The sequence below is a fragment of the Poeciliopsis prolifica genome, unplaced genomic scaffold (genome assembly GCF_027474105.1).
Source record: "Poeciliopsis prolifica strain line A6 unplaced genomic scaffold, Auburn_PproV2 SCAFFOLD016, whole genome shotgun sequence".
NCBI lineage: Eukaryota > Metazoa > Chordata > Actinopteri > Cyprinodontiformes > Poeciliidae > Poeciliopsis > Poeciliopsis prolifica.
In genome coordinates, this window is record NW_026562391.1 from 10,660,654 (window position 1) to 10,677,978 (window position 17,325).

At 36.6% G+C, this 17,325-nt stretch overlaps 1 protein-coding gene across 1 annotated transcript; it reads left to right on the forward strand.

Annotated features, from left to right (window-relative positions):
- Positions 1 to 1,767: 1,767 nt before the first annotated feature.
- Positions 1,768 to 15,977, forward strand: gucy1a1 (guanylate cyclase 1 soluble subunit alpha 1). The gene is made up of 9 exons (XM_055041211.1): positions 1,768 to 1,798; positions 3,410 to 3,794; positions 4,033 to 4,100; positions 5,633 to 5,721; positions 5,809 to 6,524; positions 9,361 to 9,846; positions 11,784 to 11,927; positions 14,032 to 14,186; positions 14,436 to 15,977. Exons 2-9 carry the CDS (start codon positions 3,555 to 3,557, stop codon positions 14,572 to 14,574), a joined length of 2,037 nt encoding a protein of 678 aa, XP_054897186.1. The 5' UTR covers positions 1,768 to 1,798; positions 3,410 to 3,554; the 3' UTR covers positions 14,575 to 15,977.
- Positions 15,978 to 17,325: the final 1,348 nt, after the last annotated feature.

Sequence of the window (17,325 nt, forward strand, 5' to 3'; positions counted from 1 at the left end):
TTTAAAACAACCACAGCTGAAACAAAGTGCTGTACATAAAATAGATAAAAACAAATACAGTTTAAAACAACAAACTTACAATATAAAACTAGATCTCGCTGGATTTGAAAGCCAGTGAAATAAATGGGTTTTAAGACGAGCTTTGAAAGTGGACAGTGAAGGGGCCTCTCTGACCTGCAAAGGCAGGTCATTCCATAACTTAGGACCCACGACAGAGAAAGTTCTGTCCCTCTGAGCTTCCTTCTAGATCTCGGTACCTCCAAGAGCAACTGATCTGCAGACCTTACAAAATTAAGGTATGTAAGGTGAAGAAGCTCAGTGAGGTAAGCCGGGGCAAGATTGTGCAGCGATTTAAAAACAAACATAAGAATTTTTAAAAACGGATCCTAAAATAAACAGGCAGCCAGTGAAGTGATGCCAAGACAGGGGTTACATGCTCTCTCTTTCGAGTTCCTGTCAAAAGTCTTGCAGCCGCATTCTGAACCAGTTGCAGACGTGAGAGCAGTGACTGACTGAATCCCAAATATATGTTGTAGGTTGAAAACCTTTGTTGGGTCAGACCAACAGCCCCTCCACATTCTCTTGAACAACAGGTGTCAAACTCCAGTCCTCAAGGGCCACTGCCCTGCAACTTTTAGATGCTGTTTCACACCTGAATAGAATAATTAGGTCTCTGGAGAATTTATCTACACAAGAAGGAGATAATTAAGCCATTTCATTCCAGTGCTTTGAACCTGGGGCCCATCTAAAAACTGCAGGGCAGTTGGCCTTGAGGACTGGAGTTTGACACACCTGTTTTAAATGAACTCAGGTCCATTATGATTAAATATAGACAAGCAAAATAAAGGTGTTTGCCCCACAATACCTAGCTTCCCATTTGTTGCATAACAAAATACATCTCACAACAGAAAATCAAAATTAAAGGATGCACAAATACTATGGGACACCAGAGCCAATAAACACAGAGTGAGAAGACGCAAAGCTCATTGTCCTCCACCCTTCATCATTTAAAAAGTTTTTTTTTTGTCTTTTTTTTTCTATGACAATAAAAATGTGTTTCGTGATCTGAAACATGTAAATGTGACAACTAAAAGAAATCTGTGAGGAGGTGCATACTTTAGATCTACTATTACTTTAGAGAGTAACACAAAAAGTATCTTCATTTCTTCTGCATGAAAGGTTTGCAACATCAATGACTTTTCTACTAGTCTGAAAACATAACAGAACAGCTATGAAATTTTAAATGTGACTAAATCAACTGAGAATGAGAGCCTGGTTCATGTAAAAAACTAAATCATTGCTGATTTGCAGAATGCAATTCAGACATGCTGCAGGAGAGAATAACCAAAGGACAAGCATCAGTACGTAAATCCACTGACCAGGACTCTCTGGTAGACGTCTAGGACCAAAACGATTCCTCAGTTACCCAGAAACCCGCAGGAGTTTGCTAAAGTAGACATGAATAGTTTTAAGAGGTCAGGAAACCAATGCTTCTGATATGATTAAATGAAACCAGAACAGAACCATGTGGTATTTAAAGAAATCTCCCAGCTTCCTGCTATCTCCAGGCAAACAAATTTACCCACAAACAGCCAGTGACTGAGCCCAATTTATTCACTCAGCACTTGCTTATCCCCTTTTTAAGCAAGCTTGTTCGTTTAGCAAAATCAACCATTTTCAACAAATTAATGAGCTCAAAGCACATTATTTTTTAATGCCTAAATGTTCTTGCAGCTTCACATCTCTCTTCCTCTGCTAGAAGGAGACCCTCCAGATACCCTGCAGTGCATTCCATCAGGTAATTTGATGCAAATCAACCTCTTATTTGCATTTTCCTCTTGAAGGCTTTCAAGGTCTATCTTGAGGTGCATCTTGAAGTTTGCTGCTCCAAGTTTAGGTATGTTTCTTTGCACCCCATTAACTTTTGAGTGAATGAATGTTGGATTTTTGGAAATATTTGTTTTTCGTGAATAATTCACCTGCTACACTGGATGACATCTGTGTACTGCCCTTCTTCAGCAACTTTGGCCAGACTATGCCATTCATTCATTCATTCATTCATTCATTCATTCATTCATTCATTCATTCATTCATTCATTCATTCATTCATTCACCTATCTGGTCTGATCAGTCCAAAACATTTGCATTTTAGAGAATTTCAGACGCTTTACACAAAGATTGTTTGATTAAACCTCACAAAAATTAAAATGATATTTTCATTTCCTGCTCAACAGATTACACCGTGTGCACAGGTGCTTTAGGCAAGCTAATATTTTGAACGTATATTTTTTAGGCACATTTAAACTCAGCTGGATAAATTTGAATGTTTAATGGATTTAAGGTGATGTCTATTTGTGTTTTAGGGGAGGGGTGGTGGTGGCCTCAACACGCTATATAAAAGTATCCATAATTATTAGGTTACTTCTTTCCTTTAGGCCAGATGGATTGAAAAAAGGGACTTGACCAAATCTAAAAAGTCAAAAATTACTGAAGGTCTCTTAGGAGGATGAATTACTCTTGAAATTGCTCGAATGATGTGGAGAGTGACCCCAGAACAATCAAAAGTTTTTGTTGCAAACTTTTTAAGTAATAATAATAACAATAACAAGGTAGCAAAAAACGTGTTGAGAAAAAAAGAAAATTGTCAGGGATTGAGAAGAATCAAACATCCAACTAACAGGAACTCATTATCTCCCAGTTCTATCAAATTCTATCAATCGACCTGGAGAACCTCTCCACATGACGCATGTCCCCAGTGATATCTGAAGACCAATTTTTTGAATGATTTTGTGGATTGATGAAATGAGAGTGACTCATGAATAAACATACTGAATTTTTTTGTAAATATTTTTGAAACCTTTTATTATTTCCTTGTATTAGACGGTACAGTTGTGATACAAGGAAACAAGGATATTTCAGTTATGTTGCTCACATAAAATGCCCTAAAAATTCTCATAAAATGTTTTTTGCACTGCGACAAAATGGGAATAAAAACAATAAAATACTACTATGTTGATCAGTAATAATAATAATAATAATAATAATAATAATAATAATAATAATAATAATAATAATATATTCTGAGCCTAGCTGAACACACAGCTGCAATTACGTTAATAATTACCAGTTTGATAACCTCCAGTTCAATTGCACATCTGGGTTGAGAACAGAAAAATCTTGCATGCGACCAGTGGGTTGGAAATAATTTCTCATGGCTGATAGGTTCCTCAAATAGCCGACACCAGCCCCTTTTGCGCATGGATTGGCCTGCCGCTCTTTTTCATTACTTGCTCATTGGCTTTGGGCAACGCTGGTTCCCTGCCATCAGCTGCCCATGCAGCTTCCCAATGAATATTGTATGCGCTCTCGGGATGTGCTTTTGGTGATGATGATTTGAATTTGCACCTAGACGGGTACGAAGGTATCCAAATGAGCAAGGCGAGATGATGGGGATGCTCAGAGAGAGCGCAGCAGCTCGGTCACATCTGCCCCCCTCTGAAAGGAGATAATACTCAAGTGCATCCAGAAGACTGTTCGCTGACAAAAGGGGGAAGATGTTTTGCGCTAAACTGAAAGAACTGAAAATATCAGGAGAGTGCCCGTTCTCCGGCAGCGCCAAAAACGATGAGCTCGGAGACTTTGAGGAGCGCTCTCTTGACGCTGCGGATTTATTGCCTATTTCTAAGGACGTGCATGGAAAAATAAGCCAGGCTGTACCTCGACAGAAGACAAGCAGAGCCAAAGTTAACCTGCACACACTTGGAGACAGCATCCGAAAATTGGCATGTCCAGAGGTAACTTAATGAAAACATGCATGATTTTTGCGTCTCACGTAACCAAACAGAAAACATGTAAATGTCTTTATTTTTATTTTTTTTTATTTTTTATGTGTCGCATTTCTGCAGAAAAAGAAAACCCCAATGCCTGTTTATATAAATAATGAAATTCTGCAATCCTGATATGATTAAATCAATTGATTTCAAGTCTGTACCATTTTATAACCTTTAACTTGCTGGACACTTTGTGATACAGTTTCAAAGGCTGCACACTGCTCTCCAAAGAATGATGACAAAAGCAGATCACAGCAGGGACTCTGGGAGGTAACTTGTTTATTTTTCCATATGTATTTTTTGAAAAACAAAGCGGAGTGTATTCAATGCATGCATTCCTATCTGAAAAATCGTTTTTTTGTGCCTAATCCACCTCAACAGCTTCTTACCTCTCACGGTGTAAGAAGCCGCAGCTCATTTGGAACATCTGTTTCCCAACACATCACAAATTCCTCCTCAGTGTCACTAACAGACTGGCACTAATGAGCATAATAACAATAAGGAGGAATACAGACTGGGGGTGCTATGGATACTGCGAATAGAAAAAGAAAGGGCTTTTTTCCACTTAAAGGAAATGAAACACACACACACATGCACACACACAGACAGAAATTACTCATTAGGATCAGAATTGGACATTGATCTGAAAGTGTTATTTCTTCACATTCAATGAGCTCTGACTTATAGCTGCTACGCTGTTTCAATGGTGTTTTGGTGCACGGCTACTTAGTTGCCATAATATAGTAAATATTTGGAGGAGTTGAATTGGAAAAACATTTGATAAAAAATTTCTGAAAGTGTGTTTATTGTATGAGCTGTAAACACAAAATGACACGAGATTCTCACGATCTGATAACCTTGAATGACAACACAATGACAACAAGGGTTTGAATATTCACAGTATTTTTACATCTAGCTTTACATCTAGCTTTGATTTCTTTCTCTTTTTTTTGTAAAACAGGAAAAGCAATATTTATACTAAATAATAAAACATCTAATTAATTACTACAGTTATAAAATGGCATATGCCTATTGTTATTTACATATTTAATAAAAATAGTAAATATTAGACTGATAAAAGAAACCAGTTAATTCTTCTCAAAATATTTGACAGTTTTCCAGTTCTGAGTAAAACAAAAGGTATTACTAACACGTGTTATCTGGTTATGGAGCACGCTCTTTTCACTCATACTTTCACAGTTCCCAGCTGACAAAACAACAAGAACACCTAAAGTTGTTTAAAGTTTATTTAGCCTTCTAGACATAAGAAGAAGTTGGAGGGCATAAATAGAGCTTTCAAGATAATAATAATGTACTTAAATATTACTTTATCATTCGAATCAAGACCAATTTGATCTGTGCACTGTTAAATGAAATCAGTGTGTAAAGATGTTCAGCATACTAATAGTATGCTGAACATTCTACTGATGGATGTCATTGAATTCTGACATCCATCAGCTCACATTTTAAGGATTTGTTAGTGGGTAGTTTCAACAATATGCTCTTCCAGAACCAGCCATCTGAAGACATTTGTGATTTTGATATGGCCCAAAATGAAAATTAGTTTGAAACCCCTGATCTACACCATGATTGTTTGAATTCTGAAAACATCTGAATTTATGCTCCATATTACATTTGATCTTAGACTTAAGATAACTACAGGAACAGTATGAGGGAAAATATTTGTTTCAAAAGCTTTATATACCTTGATGATGGCCACCAGTCTGTTTACTTGCCAGTGAAAACATGCTTTACTGAGCATAGCTACAACTGACTGAATATGTTATCTGTGGGCTTTTCAGTCCAGCCTCTTGCTCCGCTCACTACCAGAACTGCAGTGATGAACTGGAGCATTTGCTTGAGATGATGAACAGTTATTCGACCAAAACAGGTACTGACAATCCTGACAAAGCATGACTCACACAACAATGATTGGTCGCCTCATATCTTCATCTGTTTCTCCTCATGTGTTTGACAGCAATCCCAATGGAAGCTTTGGAAATTGCTTTCGGCGAGGAGATCTTCAATATGTGCTATGAGGAGGACAAGCACATTCTAAGAGTGGTGGGGGGTGCTCTGCACGACTTCCTCAACAGCTTCAACGTCTTGTTGAAACAGAGCAGCGTGCCGCCCAACCCGGACAAAGACGATTGTGTAAACGAACCATCGGTGCTGTGCTTAGACAAGGATCCGGACCTGCTTACTGTCTATTTCTTCAATCCCCGCCCTTCCACTGAGCTTTTTTTCCCTGGTGTCATAAAAGCTGCTGCACGCCTGCTGTACAACACTACTGTGGATGTTTTGAAGGATCCCCCCAATGCTAAAGACACCATCCTGCAGTCCAGCCCTCAGCCCAATCTCCTGTACACAGTTGTAGTAAAGGATGCTAAAACTCTCAGCCCCAGTCCACTCCGGGCTACCTCAGCAGGGACCCTCCCTACTTCCTTGTTCTCCACTATATTCCCTTTCCACCTGATACTTGACCAAGACATGGTTCTGGTCCAAATAGGACATGGGCTCAGAAAGAGACTGTTTAGGAAGGATGGACAGAGACGGTCTTCGACCTTCCAAGAATACTTCTCCATTGTCTCTCCACAGATCAAATGCACCTTTCAGGGTATTCTGACCATGCTAAATGCACAATTTATCATTCGGATCAAGCATGGAGTTTCTACTGCAGACAACACAGGGAAGGTATGTAGACATGAATTAAATGATAGAGATTCACTTAGAAATAAACTGTTAAGTGGAATTAGTTTGATTTGCCCTTACTAGTTGAAGTCCCATCCAAAATGAAAACCATACTTTCTTTTCTGATCAGTGAAAGCATTAGGTGATAACAATCAAGACTCCTTCTTATCTATTTTTGATAAGAAGTATCAAAAGTAGCTATTTACAGGATTGGCGTCATGTTTAAAATGAATTCAGAGAACCAAAGAGATGTAAGAAGCTGTTTAAAACTATATTGTACTTTTATATGTTGAAACTCATTCATTTTGGTGAAAGTTTTGTTGATGCTCGATATTTTCTTTTGTGCATACCTGGAGATCACGCTTTCAATAATTTGAGCATTGCTAACTGTGCTAATTGATAGTTTAAGATGCTGAAGACTTTAGTTTAAAAGTGTAATCACATAGTGTGGTACAATCCTACTCCCTTATACATAATTAATAACTGCTATTAGGAGTTAAGACTGTGAGGGAATATTTTGAAGGCTGTTCTTATAACATTGTAAGAGAAGCTACAACACAATAAATTTAGTATAATCAGGTCAAAGCTTTACAAGAACTAGAGCTTAGCAATTAGCCACAAGATTCTGATTGATGCATTTCTGAAAAAAAAAATAAAAGGGACGTTCTTGATTCATAAGGCTGAAAACCTTCTGACGATTACGTGGATATTAAAAGGAAAGAGTCATAGGGTTAAAAAATTGAGCTGTTTACAAGCAGTGAAGCCTATTAATGTTGTACTTGAGCACACTTGTCCCGAGGTGGAGATCAACATTATACCCCCAGTGGAGATCAGAAGCAAATGTCAAAGCATTTTACCCATCAAATGCAGAGCCATGCTGGTGCTATTTCAGCAAGAGTGCACAGCAATCGGTCACACTGACAAGCAAAAAAAGGCATCAACGAGGAAACGTGATGGTGGTGTAAAACAGGTGGAAATTCTGTGAGTGGGTGAGTGAGCAGACACAGCAATGACTTTCATCTGGAGTCAATACTGTGTTACTGGCAGCTCCCCAGTGTAAAAATACGACTGCGATGTCAGTGGAAGTGACACAATTAACCTGAATTATGTTGCAATTTGAAAACACTCCCGCTGGTCTGCTTCACCACCCACACAAGAGCCTATCAAAAATAACTCATGCTGAGATTGAAATAATTGTTTTGCAACTTTGCAATGACATTCAAAACAAAAACAAAAGACATTTTTAGAAGTGAAAATTTTCAGTCTGTCTGTGCACAATTCAAGACATTGGAAAAGAAATGCATTATAAAGTTCATTTTCTCTGAGCCTTTCTTCAAGAGAGGAAGGACAAGAGGACATGCCAGTTGTTAAAGGCCAGAAAATAGCTGCAAGATTATATTTGCTCATGAAAACCTAAATCTACAGTCACAGAAATAAAATTCTTAAACCAACTGGAATTGTAACAAACAAGACTGAAAGAAGACAATGGGAAGGAGTAAAATCTAAAAGCCTCGCTGTTAACAGAACTGCAGCAAATGCCCCAATGTAAGATTAATACAGGAAAACATGGATATATTTAGAGTCTTTTTACTTCAGGGGTATCAAGAAATTGAGACAATTCTGGAAATTCCATGAGAAAGTCTAACAAACCTTAACACATAATCAACAAATTTAGTGTTATAATTCTACCACATAGCACACGGTTTATAAATGTTGTCATTTTGCCAACATGTTTTTTCATTGGTATGTGCTCAGAAACTTGAAAAAAATTAAAGAGGAAAAATCTAAATTCTCATCTGCATAAAAATCACAAAAAGCAAGAAAAATTGCAAATTTGCAAGTCATCACAGGCTGTAAGGAGAAGAATATGCCAGTGTATTCTTCATCAGAGCAAATGTAACCTTAATGATAGAGAGGGATGAAAAGCAGAGGTATAATTCTCCTAGCAGACATGCACTATTAATGTCCACTTTTGATGTCTGGACCAAATATAACATCAAATCATTTACATGCTGCTGAGCCCAAAAATCTGGTTTAAAGTCTGGACTACAGTGGTTCATTAGTGAATTCCCCGGCAATGCTGCGATGTGATTTGTAAAGTCTCTCTGATAAGGTTCTTTGAATTAGGATATAAATCGAGGATTTAGAATAGAATAGAATAGAATTTAGCTCTCTAAAGTTGCGGCTTGAATGACAAACACTCATATACAGCTGAGGTTTTATAAATTTAGAATTTGTCATGTTTGTGTTCAGTTTCTCTCGTTTTTATATTTGCACACAGTTGTAAAGATGAAATGTATTTACATTGTATGTTAGATAATCTAAATACATGGAGGCCAAAAGAGAAAATTAATTTTTTTTCTTACATAGCTATAATTCAGCAGAAAATGATTAATACCCCTTAAAGATTTAAATGTATGACAATCTTTTACTTTACCAGCAAGTGTCTTGTGAATGGAAATAATTTTAACAACTTCATGTCAACTTAAAACTGTTTGGGACATGCCAAGTAGGAATTCCAACCTTTGACAATGCATTTTATGGATGAAATATAGACAAATACAGATTGGTTTTCAGCACAAAAACCCAATTGACATTTATTAATTATCTTTTGAGAAATGTCTCATTTCCCACCAGAATAAAACCAATTGGTTGAATGATGTAAAATCTTAATATACAAGGTCAATGAATCATTTTGAGGTGTGGTTGTATCCCCTGATGACAGGGAGCTGTGCTGGGAGCGCTGCTTACATGCTGATCTTTACATATGTCTCTTGCAAAAATGTAAACCACGCTCCTCCTTCGTCAATCTTTATCATCTTTCTCTTTTTCCTCTTAGCTCATGGACCTTAAAGGTCAGATGATTTACGTCTCAGAGTCAAATGCCATCTTGTTCTTGGGTTCACCGTGTGTAGACAAGCTGGAGGAGCTAACGGGCTGCGGCCTCTACCTGTCAGACATTCCTATCCATAACGCACTGCGGGATGTGGTCCTGGTAGGTGAGCAGGCCAAAGCTCAGGATGGTTTGAAGAAGAGGCTGGGGAAAGCCAAGGCGGCCCTGGAGCACGCTCACCAAGCCCTGGAGGAGGAGAAAAAGAAGACGGTGGACCTCCTCTACTGCATCTTCCCTGGCAAAGTGGCACAGCAGCTGTGGCAGGGTGAAACAGTTCAGGCCAAGAAGTTTGATCAAGTTACAATGCTGTTCTCTGACATAGTGGGCTTCACGGCTGTTTGTGCAGTCTGTACACCGATGCAAGTGATCACCATGCTCAATGAGCTGTACACCAGGTTTGACCACCAGTGTGGAGAGCTGGACGTGTATAAGGTATGCTCAAGTATTATTATTTTGTTTAGGTGGCTGTAAAATTAAACATAGCACAGTAATTGTTAATTTTTCTACAAGTTTTACAAACAATTTTGAAAATGCTATTAAATGTAAACATAAGCAAACAACTTCACTCTTCAGTCTGAAAGTGATTATACTGATCTTTAAAAAATACGTTCATAAATCAATGTGCTTGTTGTAATTGTTCATGTCTGTTTAAATCTCTTGCTTCTGGTACAGTGGAAGTGTTTGCCAGCTGATTGTCTCTGTTACTGCTTTTTTGCAACATTTTAATGTTTTGGAATATTATGCAAATATTAATTTCAAACATAGATAACCCTAGTAAATACAAAAAGCAGTTTTCAACTAATGATTACGATATAAAAATAAACAAAGTCTTTTCTGAAAAATGTATGGCCCTTAAACATTATAACCTCCTGTTCCACCTGCACTGGCAATAAATAATGGGTCTTTTCCATCCCTGTGCAGTAATTTTGAGGATTGGTGTAATTCCTCCACATTGGAGCATTTTTACCAATTACATATCACAACATATTTGAACATATTCAAATTTTAGAGTGGATCAATAACATTTAATTTTGTTTTGTTTCTCAGCCATTTAGAGGTGAATGTGCTGGGGTGCTTTGGATAATTTCCCTGTTGCACAAATTTGAGACAAACCTTTGTGTTCGTTTTGGTCAGTCGTCAGCCACTCCTTCCCAGTCTCTCTGGTTCTGTCGAATCACTGATCAAGTCTGTGTTATTTTGTGACCTCCTCAATGGGCTCTTAAGAGTAATTTTGGCAGGCTGGTTACTGCTGGGAAACTTCTCCACTACTCCATGTTTTCTCCATTTAGGGATAAGAGCTTTTACTATGATTCATTGGAGCCCCAAACTCTTAGAAATGACTTTGCTACCCTTTCCAGACTGATGAATGTTAATTGCTTTGCTTTCTTACTGTTCTTCAACATCTTTGATCAGGACATACTGCTGCTTTTTGAGATATTTTAGGCTACTTCATGATGCTGCTCTGGTTCTATTTAAGGGATATCATGACTCTAAAAGTATCCCAGTAATTTGGACTTAGCATGGCTTGCAAAATTGGACAGAAAATGTGGCTATTCAGTCATTTCATGATTTAGTAAGTGAATGCAATTTGTTAATTCACAAAAGTCCAGGTTGAATTATATAGCTTTGATTTGAAAGCATTTTGTTTTTTGTTTACTCTGATTATTTTTGTTCGATCAGTGGTAGCATTTAATCGGGAGAAAAGGAAAAAAAAACATAGATCAAATCTACTTTGACTAAAAGGTCAACTCTTAGTTTAGTTATAACAACAGTAAAATCTGCCGATGGCTTCTAACCTGAAGCAATGTTGGATAATATAATCAAAGTGTCAGATAAGCAAAACAGAAAGAGAAGCACATTTGTCAAATGTCTTGTAAAACGTAATGGTTTGAGGATGCTTAAGGCCCCTGTTTCCACTCTGCATATAACCCTAGAATAGTTTTATCTAATCTGGGCCAGGTTGCTAAAGACCAGATATATACAAATGATGAGAAGAAAAGACAGAAGTAACATTTGACTTTTTAGCATTTCTAAGAATTAAGTACTGTTATTTGCTAAGGTTTTGCTTTTGTTTGTATGCCAACCTTTTATTTTTTTCAAGAGAAGCTGTGATTTTTATACGAAGCCACCTGACATTAATCAATGTGCTTAAGCTACATTCTCTTCATTTAAACATTGTTTTTAGAAATGGCTTGAATAGCTTGATGGGGGCAGGGGGGGGGGGGGTGGGGGGGGAAATCAAACTATCCAAGCAATAATGATTGTATAAATAATCAGTTTGAGCAGACCACATAATCCTGCTGAGAGGTTTTGTTCTGTCTCAGCAGAGCAGTCCAGAATTACTGTAACAGCATTTTGGCTCTCTTCAGGTGGAGACCATTGGTGATGCCTATTGTGTGGCTGGTGGCTTACATAAGGAGAGTGAGACTCATGCGGTCCAGATTGCACACATGGCTCTGAAAATGATGGAGCTGTCAGATGAAGTCAAGACACCAACAGGAGAGCCGATACAGGTAAGGGTCAAGCACCAATCTTGCTAATACACCTCATTAAATCTAATTGTGCAGACTGCAGTGAAGTTGAAAAGTGTCCGTGTAAAGAGTTTTAAACAGACAGGGATTTCTCTGATCTAGAAATGTTTTCTGTCATTACTGAAAGACTCTCAGTTTTGGAAAAATACATTAAATTGTACCTTGAATAAGTTATTCATACTTTCAAAGATTTTCCGATGGTTAACTATAAAATGCAGGGCCTTCCACTGGTAAAAATGATGTTAAAAGCCTTAAAATAAATGTGTCTTTCTTGGGAACCCAATTTCACACTGGAAAATGGAGAAGAAATCTGCATTTCATTTGTGTGCTTTTATTCATTTAGGAAAAAATTCTATGCTAATAAATAATTATCTTAAACAAAAGCAGCTTTGCCATAGTTATTAACTATGCAAATAAAACATGCTGTATTTCTATATTTTTCGGAGCGCTAGGGTGGTTGTCAAAAAGTATATGTTTTTTCTGGGATGTAAACATAAAATGATCCTGAGATTAATTTCTATTAACTCCTATTAGCTTCATTGGAAATAATAGTTACTGGAATCTGAGATCGATTGTACATGCAAATTCACATATTTCAGTTTGATTTGGGTTTGTAATAGGTCTGCAAAGTGTAGCCTGTTGTATGTCTAAATACAGTCAGACAGCTAACTAAAGCAACCAAATGCATGAACAAGAAGCATCAATATCACTTTTTTGTGTGGTCCTAGAGCTTACCACCAACATATATTATATTAACAAACTTTGTTTGGCCTGGAAGAGGCAAGACCACTTAAAAATTCAACATGAGTTCTTACATTCACTTCTTCCCAGGCTACTTATTTATCCTAAATGTCACCATTGACATTTCTTTAGTGGTTGATATTACTCCCTCTGAAGTCCACTTAACATACCAACATCCTTAAACAGTTAGGATGATGAGTGATTTAAAAAATATATGGAAATGAGAATGCAAACGTTAGACTTAAGGCTAAAAAAGAGAATTAGAGAATTACAGAAATGTTTGACCGATTCCATCTTCATCCCTCTGAATAAACATGACCTCAAACATACTGTTTGATCTTCAGTATAGCTCCCTGGAGCCCTGATCTGAGCGTCGTTTTCAGTTTAACTAGGACATGATGTCCATGTGATTATTAAGTGGAGTTGGTCAGAGATTTAAGAAATTGTTTACCTTCATAGCTGCTGTTCAAAAATATTTAGCATGTTTGTTGAGAGCTAACAAATTGTACCCGGTTTTATGAAACAAACAAACAAAAAATCTATATCAAATGTACCCTCCCTTTATTGAGATTTGGCAATTATACTTGCTACATTTTCACATTAATCTCCTTAAGGATCACTTTGCAAACTTTGGTTACGAGGAAAGTATAAAAATGTGGTTCTTCATATTCAATGCATTACAATGGTATTCATATCAATAGTCTTTGCAAATTTTGCACTGCTTCAGGGATTTTATGTGATAGACCAACACACACTAATGTACAACTGCAGTGAAATAATTGATTATTTCCAAAAAAACTTGGTACAACTACATACCTGTCAAAACAACACATCCACTCAAGCTGAAAGAGGAGGCAAAGAGAAGCTTAATCAGAGAGGGACCCAAGAATCCCAGGATCAATTTGGAAGAGCTGCAGAGAGCCACAACTTGGCTGGGAGAATTTCCCAACAGTAATTATTTGATCTTACAAATTAAAGTTTGTGTGTATGTTCAGAAAATGGTTCTGAACATATAGCCAGAGCCACTATGGAATGGTTCCAATAAAGGCATTTTATGAAAACATAAATTTGTGTTGTTTTGAAAAACTGAAAATCTGTGACTGGCATCAGCCTTCTCAGGTCCTCTCCATTTCATTTATTTCATCAAAAAAACAAACAAACAAACAAACAAACAAACAAACAAAAAAACAGTTTTTATTCATGTATGGAAAAAAAAAACTCACCACAGAGTGTTGAAAAGTAACCAAAAAGCAGTAGGCTGAAGCCAATACTGACTAAGAGACACTGTGCAAATGCCCAATTCATACAAGAAGTAATTTGGAAATGATCTTTTCTTGTCTTCCAGATGCGAATTGGTCTCCACAGTGGGTCAGTGTTGGCGGGTGTAGTTGGAGTGAAAATGCCGCGCTACTGCCTTTTTGGGAACAATGTTACATTGGCAAACAAGTTTGAGTCATGCAGCCAGCCGAGAAAAATCAACGTCAGCCCTACAACACACAGGTAAACACGCGTTACAAGCAATAATGATCACAGGGAGTCCTTACCGCAACCCCAGAAGTAATTGCTTTGTATATACAATTACGTGTGTATCATTTATTTTTGCTAAAGACATGGAAAGAAAAAAAAAATTCTTTAAGTGCTTTTGACAAGATACTTAACTTTTAGGAGGGAGCTGTATATTCTCTTGTGTCAAATAATTTGCCACATTGTTTTTAGACTCATGGTTTATTTGTATGTTCTTCGTCCCAGATCGCTGAGAGGTCGCCCAGAGTTTGTCTTTGTTCCCAGGAGTAGACAGGAGCTTCCGGCCAACTTCCCAGAAGACATCCCTGGTGTTTGTTACTTTCTGGAGGCAGCCTTCAAAGTTTCAAAACCGACGGCAAACTAAAGCCAAACTTCTACAAGTCCAAAAATATTAGATGAGGTCAAGTGAAGAAAACAGTTGTATTGTATAATTTATTCTGAGTTTTTCATTGTTTTCAAGTGAAACTGTCACAGCGGCTGTTTAACTCATAGAAATGTCAGTTTATTGTCTAACATTTCCTTTCTGTAGTATTATCCATTTGTGCAGTTGTTGTGGAGATAAACCAGTTTCATCTTTCTTCCACAATGAGTCATTGCTCCATGATGAGATCTTTGGAAAAATTGTGCTTGCATCAGATTGTGCTTGCATCAGATGTCTTGACAGTCAAGACAAGTCTTAACACAGGTTAAAACTAAGAAATGTGCACACTAAAAAAGCACAAAAATTCACACACTATTAACTTATAAAATATATTTATGATGTAGTTACAGACTTTTCTATGAATGGTCAAAGATCTAATTTGTTTATGTGGCACATTTTTTTAACAAGTGCTTCACAATGACATATGAATTAATGGTGTGGTTATTTGTATTCAGTTGTCAGAACTGTTTAGTCCCATGTTGGAAAGTGCAATGGAAACTCCCAATTACAACTTAGAAAATGTCTTTCTTCAAAACACAGTCAAAGTTGCAAAAACAATCTATGAATTTGCATTTCTGACAGCATTTCTGACAATTTATGTTTGTGAGAAGGTTCCTTTAATGTTTGAATGAATTGCTAATCATAGCATTAGTACACATAATAATACTTGCACTGGCTTTGTGCCTTTCAAATAAAACTAAATGTTAAAAGTAATTACTGTATCTGAGTTCTGGGATCTATGACAAATTCAATGCACCAACTCAAGCTAATACATTAAGATATAGATTATATAATTATGGGATTTTGTTAAATGTATTCTACCTGCCAAAGTACAAAGACAAAATATTTGACAATATTTCTTTCAATCAAAGATATATACCAAAAAGGATATTTAAGGATTCAGAATTCACTTTTATGAAATTCTGTTAATGGAGAACAGATTAAGGTGCCTTATGGGAACACGACAGACATGTGCCAAGTAGATGAGGATTTTTTAAATCACACATATAATAATATAAAGATTCTAATTCACTTTAAAATAGACTAGAATGATATATGAATTACTTTTCTTCCGACTAGCAGAATATTAGAAGTGTTTATCTGTGTGTGGTTTGTTGACGCAAGGCATTGTCTTCATATTAATTCCCTAATAAGATATGCTTTTGCATTTGTACTCATCCAACTGTGCACATCTGTAACATATTTATTACATGAGTTGTAAACACACCTTTAATATACAGAGGAAATATAACACAGGGCGAGTTCAATGAATGTCTTTCTACCACTCACAGCAATGTGCTTTAATTATTGTTATATAACAAAGTGCAATAAATATTGTCATGAAATATTGTGGTTGATTTTGTTCACTCAAGAATTTAGAAAGTTTGCACAAACCCTTATAAAACAGATTCTTGAAAATATATTTTGGGTTTTATTAAATACATAAGCAGTAAGTACAGCGTAATGGTAAAGCAGAAGTAAAGTTATACAAGGTTTTACACATTTTCTAACAAGTAAATGTAATAATATTTTGTTTCACAGGGTCAATACTTTAGCAGTTACAGTCTTTTGAAGTCACTTGCAGCTTTGTGCATCTAGAGACTGAAATATTCTTATTTTATAATTTCTCTCCTTCAAATCTGCTCTCCTTCAAGCTTGAAGGAGAGCAGATTTGAAGCATCTGTGAACATCAGATTTCAGGATTAGAAGCAGATTCTCAACTGGACTTAGGTCTGTACTTTGACTGGGCCAACCCAATTCATGCATATACTTTCATTATTACTCCGGCTGAATGTTTAGGGTGAGGACATTGTTCTGTTGCGAAGTGAACTCTATCTAATCTATTGTTCTAGGAGAAAATATAGATGACTGGTGAAGAAAAATATCCTTACTACATTATTGTGCTGCTACCATGTTTCCATAAAGCTTTCATTTTGGTGTTATTGTACCAAAGAAAGCACGTTGACGCTTGAGAAGTGGGACGGTTTGAATTTTCCCAAATTTGTTTTAATTATTCCTCAAGCTTATGTATACAAATATGACAAATAATGTTTTGGAAATGTAAAGATGCTAAGGTGCAGACTCCCAGTTGCAACATTTTTTGAAAATTACATTTTTAATGGACCTGACATTCTTTTTATGTGGTGACAAAAAGCTGGGACAAATTTCAATGGAGTTGGAAAATATATACAAATTATTTTTAATTCAATTTTTTGATACTTTTATAATTCTTTATTTGAATACATCTACTTAATTGTCATGAAATATTATCTTAGTATTCCTTTAATTGTTTTAAACTGTTATAATGTATTGAGTTTTGTTCCAGGACAAGGGATTTTAAAGACACCATCCACCTGCTACAACGTTTCAATTAAAAAATATTCAGCAAACACCAGAAAAACATACATTGTTGTGCTCACATGGCCCAGGTTAGTTTAGTCAGATATTTGAAAGAAAATTATATTTTATGTATATTTTATTCAAATTTTGTGCTTTATCCATTGTCCTTCTCAAGAATCATTTGTTTTGTCTCCTTCATGACTTCAGGTTAAGAGCAAACACAGCTTCTGATGGCTTTCTTTCAACAATCGTTTCCTCATTGCCAATCTCAACTATTAGTGCAATGGTTGTCTTGGCAACAGATTCCTCTACATGAGATGTGCATCTCTGGAGTTTCCTTAAGCGCTATCATGG